Source organism: Montipora foliosa, chromosome 12, assembly GCF_036669935.1.
Source record: "Montipora foliosa isolate CH-2021 chromosome 12, ASM3666993v2, whole genome shotgun sequence".
In the NCBI taxonomy this organism is placed as follows: domain Eukaryota; kingdom Metazoa; phylum Cnidaria; class Anthozoa; order Scleractinia; family Acroporidae; genus Montipora; species Montipora foliosa.
This window is the reverse complement of record NC_090880.1, coordinates 14,171,657-14,182,235: the sequence shown is the minus strand read 5'-3', so window position 1 is coordinate 14,182,235 and position 10,579 is coordinate 14,171,657. Positions and strand designations below refer to the sequence as shown.

General features: G+C 38.6%; 1 protein-coding gene across 2 annotated transcripts in view; it reads left to right on the top strand.

Annotated features, from left to right (window-relative positions):
• Positions 1–7,854, top strand: part of LOC137980184 (uncharacterized) — a 39,116-nt gene extending 31,262 nt beyond the window's left edge. Inside the window, exons 1-3 of one of the 2 annotated variants that reach the window (XM_068827574.1) lie at positions 1,148–1,183; positions 3,492–3,522; positions 6,344–7,854. In XM_068827574.1, the coding sequence (XP_068683675.1) occupies positions 1,170–1,183; positions 3,492–3,522; positions 6,344–6,826 (528 nt within the window). In that variant the 5' untranslated portion in view covers positions 1,148–1,169 and the 3' untranslated portion in view covers positions 6,827–7,854. Of the gene's footprint in view, positions 1–1,147; positions 1,184–3,491; positions 3,523–6,343 lie in introns of those variants that run through there. The other variant, XR_011118459.1, reaches the window with a different exon arrangement.
• The last annotated feature ends 2,725 nt before the right edge of the window (positions 7,855–10,579 follow it).

Genomic DNA, 10,579 nt, shown 5'->3' with positions numbered 1-10,579 from the left:
ACACCGCGAAACGTATGAAACTATGAAACTATGTATGAAACCACTGACAACACGAAACCTATGAAACCTTGAAACCATTGACACTGCGAAACCTATGAAACTATGAAACCATTGACACCACGAGACCTATGAAACCTTGAAACCATTGACACCACGAAACCTACGAAACCATTGACACCATGAAACCTATGAAACCTTGAAACCATTGACACCACGAAACCTATGAAACAATGACTCCATGATACTATCATTATATGACATGGACATTGGCATAACCTATGAAAGCATGACTCCATGATACTATCATTATATGACATAAACATTGGCATATACTAATTAGCATAAATTCGTGCACCTTAACACGTAGTAATAACCGCTGTGAGCTACGTGATGCGAATGCTTTCTTTATTTTACTCGTACACAAATGCAATATGAGTGATCAGTTGCTCATACCCGACGGTTTCAAAGGAAGAATTCCCAATCATGGGGTGGAGTTACGACGATGGATAGGTTAGGATTCTAGTCGGTGAGTATGTTTGTTTTTATTTGCCACTCGAGCTCTGCATGCAAATCAGTGAATTTCATGCTCTATGCTCTTGCTTCCTCTTAGGAAGGAAGATTTGTTTAAGATTTGAAGGGTCGACACATTTAGATCACAGTTGTGGAGATAAAATTTCCTATAATGGAAAAAACTCGGTTTTTTTTCTGAAAAAAGTCAACATATTTTAGGATTGATTTTCCCGCCTTGCGAATTGCATAAATTATGCATGCACTCGTGACGCTTGCATGTGATTTTGCCTTACAGATAATCAAATTGGCGGGAAGGATTCAAATCCATGACAGACTGGGACCTGCAGGACCTCCTCCCTGCTTTTCTTCACTGAAAAAATTGCGGAGTTGGGTGGACAATGTGGTATGTGTTGTAGAAAAAATTGGATTGTCTGGATTAATTCAAATTAAAAATGCTTTGAACCCAGGAATTATCCCTTGAAATAATAATAATTTTACTCAAAATCAAAAAATAATATATACAACTTCTAAATACGTAATATTTTTTATTCAATAATTTTTAAAGATGTCTGGGAAGTTAACTTTAAAAAATTTGGAAAGTGACAAAGTCTCAGAAGAAGAAGGCTGTGCTGCAAAGGAGGATCTTGATACCAGTGCAGATGGTGTATCTGAGGTACAGTTCAAATTTTGACCATTCTTTCTGGAGTACAGTCCAAATGGTGTATTTATAGCTTGATGTGTAAACATATAGGAGGCTGAGATTGCATACCAAGATGAAAGGATAAGCTACTGGCCTTCTTGAACTCTGTGTTCCATTATTCTTGGTTCCTTTGACCATGCCAAAAGATTGATTGAGTTTCAACTAAGGTTGAGGTTTTTGCTCGGTAATTTGTCGCACAATTTTCAGATTATTCCACCATCTGAAGCATCTTCCTCTTTCTCATCTCCATCGCAATTACATGGAAGCAAGGCATTCTTTTGCTGTTACTTATGTAACTGTTAATTTAACTGTTTTTCTGTTATGTGTACTAAGCACTTCCAAAGTAAGAAACCAATATGTATCAAGAAAGCATCGAAATAATGTTTCTTGTGTACTTACTCCATAGCAACAAAGGAACAAGAAACAACTAAATTTAGATTGTCTTTTTGAAGTACTGTCGGGGGGTTTACAGCCAATTGACTCCACAATTGGGATCATTCTTAGCATATGAATATGTGATACTAGCAAAATAAGTCAAAACATAAAAAGAGGTGGATGTCTGTAGAGGCTCCTCTGCATATCCTGCTTTCTCTTAATAATAATATAATTATTATTATTAAAAGAGCAATTTTACAGTCAACGCGCTTCACGCATGAATGCACAACTTCAAACATTCATAAAATATTTCATTCACTGATTTGATTTTTCAATTATGAAATGATTCTTCAAACCTTCAATTGCACAATTGTAAATGAAATTAAAAGTAGTAAAAAACTCGTGGTAAAATTGAAAATAAGAAATCTGCAGTTATTACAGATGAAAACTATTTTCAAATTATTTTTCGTCCGAGTGCTGTTGTTTTCGCGCGGGAACAAATGAGCGATTGTGTCACTGCTGCGTTGTGTTTTTAAAATATGCGCTCGTTCGCTCGTGGTTTCATGTATTAAAACCCAAGATGTCTAGAAATTTCCTTGGTGGATTTTACCAGCCCGGTAAACCATTGCCTGTGTTTGTCAGGGAAGAGATTGTTGATCTGTACAATAATGGAGTAGGGGTATCCGAGATTTCCCGCTACACGAGGGTAACAAAAGGAGCAGTTCACAAAGTCGTGCAACACTTGCATCTTCCTTGAAGATGTTTTGTTTCAAAATGAATAAAGAACGCTGATCAGCTCGGCCCAACAATGGCCTACCACAATTTCAGGTGGTCATTTGCTGTCAGCTTTGCCTGGAAACTTTAGTCGAATCATAACAGCTATATCCTATTTGAATGAAAGGGGGAAAGTATAATTGTGTAAAGTCAACTGTTTTGTTTAAATATATTTTTTACTGAAGGCGTTTTAGGCTTAGAAATGAAAGTGGCACTTGTGCGTTGAATTGCATAGAAAAGATGTTTACTCTTTACATTAGCGATCTTCCCTCATGTACTTTGTTTTCAAAACCGATAATGTATGCCAATCATACGACTCTTACCTCGTCTGCGGAAGATCCATATATCCTTGAACACAAAATGAATTATGATTTGAACTTAATCCTGTTATGGCTTACAGCAAACGAATTAACTCTCTGAAGAAAACTAAGTGCATGCTCATAGGGAGTAAATTTAAGTTATCAAAAATTACATGACAAAAAACAAAAGACTCAAACAACTGGCTGTGATTATGTATAAAATCCACAATAATCTTTCCCCATTGTACCTGAGGCGGATTCTTACCAACACACCAGGCGTACACGTACACAATCTTAGAAACTCTGAGATAAATTACTATGTCTCCAGACCAAGAACGGAATACACAAAAGGTAGCCTGCACTACTGAGGTTCTGTTCTGTGGAACAACATGCCATCGAAAACCAGACACCTACCTAGTTTAAAACTATTTAAAACCCCACTACAGTGTAATTGGGAAAGATGATTTTTAGTACACTGTAAATCAGAGAAATGTTTATTATATAGGTTTTTACTGAAGGCTAGTTAATGAGTTTGTTAGTTAATGTAATGTTATTCTGATGATTTACATAATTTATCCTTTGTAACTTTTTACAAGACTCCTAAGAAGACCATATAAGATTTCGTGTTTAAATAAATATTGATGATGATAATGATGATGATGCTGTTCAACTTATCACTAAAAGTGGCTAATATTGCACACTCTCGAATTTCTTGTTTAGATGATTTACGAAAGCAAATTAAAGTAACTGCAAAAGATAATGAAATTTTGTTGGAAACTAAACTCTTACTTGGTTTGTCACTTTTTTTCTTGTAATCTACCTCATCCTTGCAGAGTTGGAGGATTTGAGTATGACCAGCAAGAGGTAAGCTTTACATTTCTCATCTTTAACCAGGCTTTTAAGGGTCAGTATGTCGGGGGATGAGTGGGAAATGCAATTACATTATATGAAAGACATGTTCCTATTGTAATGTGTGTTACAAGTACTTTAAATAGTGACAACACTTCAATCTCTTTTTGCTTAGTCAACTTAATATATCATATGTAGTATATCCAATCATATCCCTTCAGAGTTTTGAGCAGCTTACTATTCTTCAAGTGGTTGCTATCTCCGCCGAGTATGTACCCAGCCAGAAATACACTGATAGGACAGATCTACCACACCAATTGTCCCCTACTGTTTCAAACAAAGTGCACCTAACCGCCTTTTAATTTTACCTTTGTTTCATAACTAATCGCATTGTCCAAGCTACGTACAGTGTTTACTTGAGTATAAGTACCTCTTAACTCAAAATAGCAGATACAAGCCTGCTTTCCCTCTCCCCCAACAACTTTCTCATATAGTAGTTAAATAATGTGGAAGGGATATCGGCAAAAACTGTATCAGTTGTCAATTTAAGATGCACCTATGCAGACATCAGTATTTAAATTACTTTATTTAATCACTTTCACCACAACAGAGAAACAGGCTGTGGTGGGGTTGCACAACAGAGCGAGGCTCCAAATTAAGGGCCCACAGACTTATTTTTAGTGCGTTGCTAAGGAAGTGAAATGTTTCTTCCGGTAACTGACGTCATCATATCATGAGCTGACAAGAAAACCCACTAACAAGCAAAAGTCACCGCACAAACTGTTGTTTCCATCGAAGGTTTTCCTCGCCCTTCCTCACGCTCGTTCTCAGATCAACTGCGCATGCGTAAACGAACTGACTTCCGGTTTGAGGAAAAAATATACATTTCCGGCGGTTTTAAATTAAATTAATTATTTTTTTTTTTACATGGCATGTTTCACCCCCAAAAACAGAATATAGCTAAGCATTGATTTTTTGAAAAAGTTATGGGTAATTCAGTATCGTTTATGCCTTTAAAAAGAACATTTTTCAAAATAAAAAGAAAACCATGCTTGGCTGGAAGCAAAAACAGATACAAATTATCAAACCATCGATTAAATACCCAAATTGCGTAGCACGGAGACAAATTTAGACTTTTCTTTTAATGGTCACATGACCATGGGCGTGGTATCATGACGTCATATTTAGGGTCATTGGCTTACAAAAGTTGGAAACTGACCAAAATAATGCCAAATTCTCTCAAATTAGCTAACCGTTAGATCCTTAGCAATGCACCCCAAAAAATAGGTCAGTGGGCCCTTAAGTGGGCTCGTTTTTTTTTTTACCCTCCCAACCATGATATACCACAGAAGACAGACCACCACACCGGGAACTATATGCCCTACTCTTTGCGACAAGCGTGCGGGTTCTTTTACGTCCCACAGGATTATGAACATTGAAGGGTTGTGAGACGGGACCTCTGGCTTATCGTCCTTATCCGAGAAGACTAGAGAGTCTAACCATTTGCAGATGTAATTACAAAAGGTTGTGTGGTGCACGGTCCTCTTTCTGGAGAATCATTTGATGTTTTGGTTAAAGTGTAGTGTATAGTGTTGTATTTTTTTCTTGTTGCATGCAATGGTTAGCCAAAGTTTGTATGGTACCTTAAAAGAAAAACTTTATTGAGCACCAATCCCCCCCCACCCCGATTGAGCAGCCTCATCCAGATAACCCCCCTCTCTTTTGCTTTTGATAATAAGCATCCTGACGATTGTCTGAGAAAATAGGACATTGGAGAAGAAAGATCAATTCTGATCAAGGAATGATCTAGGGCGAACCAGACTCATTAATTCCTTTGGTCACAGCAGTTCACAAGTATTGTAATAGACCAATTTCGATGCATTAAAATTCAGCTTAAAACAATTAACATGATTTCCAGGCTCTGGGGAATGAAATAAGGATTTGTATGGGTTATTTCCCCAGAGCATAAGTTGAGGTCACGTTCTTTGTCTAAGACTGATTTTTACCAAAATTGGTCTACTGTTAAGGTACAAGTCTTGTCAATCAAACCACAAAAAAGTTCAAAGTTCATCTCAGGCACCACTCTGTTTTTCAACCAGTAACCCAGGCTATCTCTCTTCTCTTCCCTTTTCGTTAAGAGTACAGACCCTGGTTGCACCTGTTCACGTGACTTCCCATGAGGCCCGTACAAAGTGCTCCCTAGTTCTGGTAGGCTCACTCTGTGAAATAAAGACTTTCAAATATATGTGGCCAAATTGAAATATCTCGGAAGAACTGCTAAAGGCTGAAGGCAGTTTTTCTTTTTGTCAAAATCAGAGATCCAAAATTATATAACAAACGTATTAGATCTTGCAAATCATGAACGCTATCCTTGAATCGAAAAGAACCGAAATCAGCATGTATACTGTATAAAGCCTTTGTTTCACCAGATCAAAGGCTCTGTTTGTCAAAAACGTATGGCCCAGTTCACTATATTTTCAACATTACTACCTCTCCCTAACAGCAAATATTTTAGCACCCAGATTTTGGATGGTCACATGATCAAGTCCAACCCACGTCTTTCTACTATGGACGATAAGAGAGGAGAGGAGAAAGAGTCTGAGTTCGAAGCTGAGGGTTCTTATGGTAAAATAGGCTCGTGAAATAACGGCACTATTCCCACTCTCCCTAACTGTTGCTTTCCTTGTGGCACTTTATCTTTGGTTATTTTGAGATCCTGAGTGATAATTTCTCCTGCACCATAGTCTAGTGCTGTACCAACGGCAGAAAGCAGGGTAAAGAGAGTTGTAAAAGTTATCAAGACATACTGAAAACTAACGCTGCTTTTCTTTTGGAGGTCGGTGATCTAACTCTGTCAGACAGTAGTCCGGGAAAAAAACCCTCTCTTTACAAATGGAGACACTATGAATCCGGTAGCTCAAGTGACGACCCTTGTCAAAGTCCTTTAAGGGGTGTCGGGGATTTCTACAATGGTAACAAAAGCATCCCAATCTTCACAAGACGCAAGACAACCTTTACCACTGAAGGAATGGTTCAACTATTGTTTAACGCAACGAACGATGCTCTGAAATGTATTGAGTGTCCCAAGCAAGTTCAGATGAATGCTGTTTTCCCAATTGATTTACGACGCATTCCGCTGGATGACCTTCGACCAGATGGATTGCCACAATATGACAACTATGATGGCAAACGGACCATACCTGTTGATCTTGAGGATGACGACAATGGCGAATTGAAAGTGGCTGTTATCGGTTTTGAGCAAGCTAATTCATTACCAAAAGCTAGGTGTTATTACCTGGAGCGTTTATACCACAGCTGAAATGTCGCGCAGAACAACAAGTTCCATAGGCGAATCATGTAAGAGACGAAAATGGTGCCATAGTCAGCTAAGCGGAGTTAAAACACTCGTTCGCTCGAGCTCGGAAACAAAATAACTGACAAACAGACAAGCAAGTCAACTTGTTCTTTGCGTCCAAAACGAGTATAGATGATTGTTATTTACATCGACTCGAGAGGAAAATACGAGTTTCATTCCTGAAAACAGTAACAACGATTAAACGAAAGGAATCATTTTGTTTTTCAACCACACAATCCCACTACGCCGGGCGCCATGTAAGTCGATCCAAGTTTTAAGCTTTTCATGAAAAAAACCTTTTGCCCTTCTTCTTGTCACTCGAAAAATCTTCCAGATCATCTTTTAAAGCTAGTTCTTAATCTTTATGCCTTTTCGGCGAATGCAGCGCGAATTAAAAGACAAACTTTGATGAAGACGAAGTTGTTTTGCTCAAACGGAAGAAACCAACTGAATGTGGAAAAGGTACATTCAGCCAATCAGGAGCGAGTATTTTTGGCGCTCGACCAATCGTGAGCAAGTAATTTTGCCCTCTTCTCAAGCAAAATTAAGAAAAAATGCCCTCTTCATTGACCAATCAGTATTCAGTAATTTTGCCCTCTATGTTATTACATCTGTTAATTTGAGAAAATGAAATGTCCCATATGAGGTGTTTTGGATCGCATTACGTTTGGTTTAGTTTAATATGTTTAAATGTACACGTTACCCATTAATAGCCAAGTAGCAACGTATAAGCCTTCCCCTGGGTTCAACAATTTCGCATAGTTGAAAATCATCGCAACTTCTTCAAAACAACGAAAGCAGGTTGAAGGGCCAATCAGGAAACAAGAATACAAATTTGTCGGCAAGGACGCCGCTATTTATTATAGTAAGTTACAATGAACTTCATCTGCTCGATAGGCCTTTTGCAGCAATTCATTAAATGTGACATTTCAACCTGAAGCTGCAAGAATTCCAGAAATGAACAGATGATGTATCATTAAGGCAGTAGGTAAATCTTTATACGAATACAACTGCTGGTCCAGATTTTATAACCCATTTAATACTCTTAAGCTTTGCAGTACTTTTGTTTCAACCGAAAATATTTTGTTCTCCAAAGAGATATCTGTAATTAGAAACGTCTGAAAAGGAATTCAGATTCTTATATTTATTGCAGGTAGAATAACCTATGATAGATCAACAAGGAGGGAAATTTGAAACCGACTTAACCAACTTAATCAGAACTTTACGAAATGAGATCACGTGACGAATTGCTGCAAAAAGGCCTATTAATTTTGTCTCAGTCAGTTCCCCAGAGGAAAGTAATATTATTCACTTATCAAAGAGTGAATTGTTCTATAGTTCATACAAAGCAAACTGTACTCTCCTAGTTGGAAAACGTTAGTCTGGATCTTAGCACTTTACTATTTACTTTTGAACACTGGAAGGCCTCGCTCGATCGAATTTGAATGTTAATTCGTTTGAACCACTTACCCGAACTTTAAGGGATTTCAAAGTCTTTTTCCAATCTGTCATTTCAACCTTTGCGTTTTATCAACTGATATTTCCGCGAAGGAATCATAAAGGTGGCGATTGAAGTAGTTGCGAAATGGTGAAATTGGTGGCGTCTTACACGACAGAAAACAAAAACTCTTGGGCTTGCGTAAACACCAGTTTCAGCTGACACGGCTCGTGTACATGCGCCTCCTCCCCGATCTTTTCCAGGGGAGTGTTGCGAGTTCGATGTTTTAAAGTGGTAGGTATAGTTTGCAGTCTAATCACAACATAGTGTCAGAACACAACGAAGTTGTTTATTTCACACGAATGCAGTAATTCCACTCCGGACTTCGCAACAAGCACACGCTAGACTTGTTAACAATGCTTCAACCTCCGTCGCTCTTGTATAAACACACAGCCTCTGCCTTGATATCCACGTAATCTCTCTGTTACACTTAACAAACACGACCTCTGTCACTCTTCAAAGCCTCCAAGCTTTACACGAGACCTTCCTCACACTTCAGTAAACACTACTGTAAAACTCTTGAAACATTCCTGGGATAAAAACCATCTAAACACTACATCGATTCGCTTATATACTTTACAGCGAAAGATTCTAGAACTTTCTGGCTATACTAAAATAAAGTAATATTACAATAAGAAACTATTTACATCAACATACGCAAACGCCTTAAAGTAGAATTACCGAATCACGATGATACAGCACTAATTAAATATTCTAGAAGATTCGAGACGAAATTAGCATATTTGCGAATGTTCCAAATACTAGTCACGCAATAATTTTTCGTTACATAACCCCCTCTTGAGAAGAAATTTCCTAAATTTCTACTAACAACGAAAAATTGGTTAGATAGTACCAACTGAGGAGGCAGTCCAGTGTCTCTTAAGTTACTCCTCTACTCTGCTTAGATAATCTGCTCCTACATTCTCAGATCCCTTGATAACCTCAACTCTGAAGTTGTAACTCTGAAGAAACATAGCCCAATGCATTAGGCGTCCATTAGCAAACTTCGCACTGTTCATGTACTTCAGTGGCTCGTGATCTGTTTGTAGCACAAAGGGAACTCCATACAGATAAAGATGAAACAGTTTGAATCCCCACACAATGGCTAATGGCTCGATGGTTGAATAATTACGCTCTGCACTTGACAATTTCTTACTTGCGTAGCAAACGGGGAATAGCTTGCCATCATGTTTCTGCATTAATACAGCGCCAATACCACTGTCAGAAGCATCAGTCTGCAGAAAGTAGGTTTTCCTTTGCTTTCTCCTGTGCCTCACCCCATTCAACTTTGTTAGGTTGGCCTTTACGTGTTTTGTCTGACAGCGGGGCTGCTAATGCTGCGAAGTTAGGGATAAAATCTCTGTAATATCCAGCCAAACCCATGAACGATCTTATCTGCTTCTTAGTAGTTGGTCTTGGAGCATCTCTAATCTTTGTCACGTTGTCTTCATGAAGACCAATGAACCCTTCCTCCAAACGGTGACCAAGAAAATCAACGGTGTTGACTCCAAAAAGACATTTAGTCGGTCTTATGGTCATTCCAGCAGCTAATAATCTTCTAAACAACTCTTGAAGCGCCTTGATGTGCTCTTCCCACATACAGGTGTGAACCACGCAATAGCTTCTTCATGGCTCTCTTTAAGGTCGCTGCGGAGTTGATCATACCAAACGGCATCTTCAGGAATTCATACGATCTGTCAGGCATCACAAAAGCGGTCTTCAGTATATCCTCCTCAGGAATAGAAATTTGCCAGTAGCCCTTACTCAGATCAATTCTCGTAAAATACTTGTCACCATTCAACTTCTGCAACAAATGCTCAGCAGTTGGCATAGGCTCAGGATCAAACACGGTTAACTTGTTCAGTTTACAATAGTCCACGCACACATGCTTTGAGTTGTCTTTTTTCTTAACAACTACAACAGGCGAAGCATAGGGCGAACTTGATTCTCTTATGACTCCCATCTTCATCATGTCTGTAATATTCTTCTTCAGCGATTCTCTTAAGCTATACGGTACTGGGTATGGTCTTGATCTAACTGGTTGGTCGGATGTAAGCTTGATATGATGCTGAGCCAAACTTGTTGTGCCTGGGGCTTCTGTGAACAAGCTTTGAAACTCATTTGCAGGGTCCATGAACACTGCTCTTTGCTCACGAGAAAGGTTATCTCCTATGGCCACATCATTGACTGACTGTGTCGTGACATAACCACCAATCTCC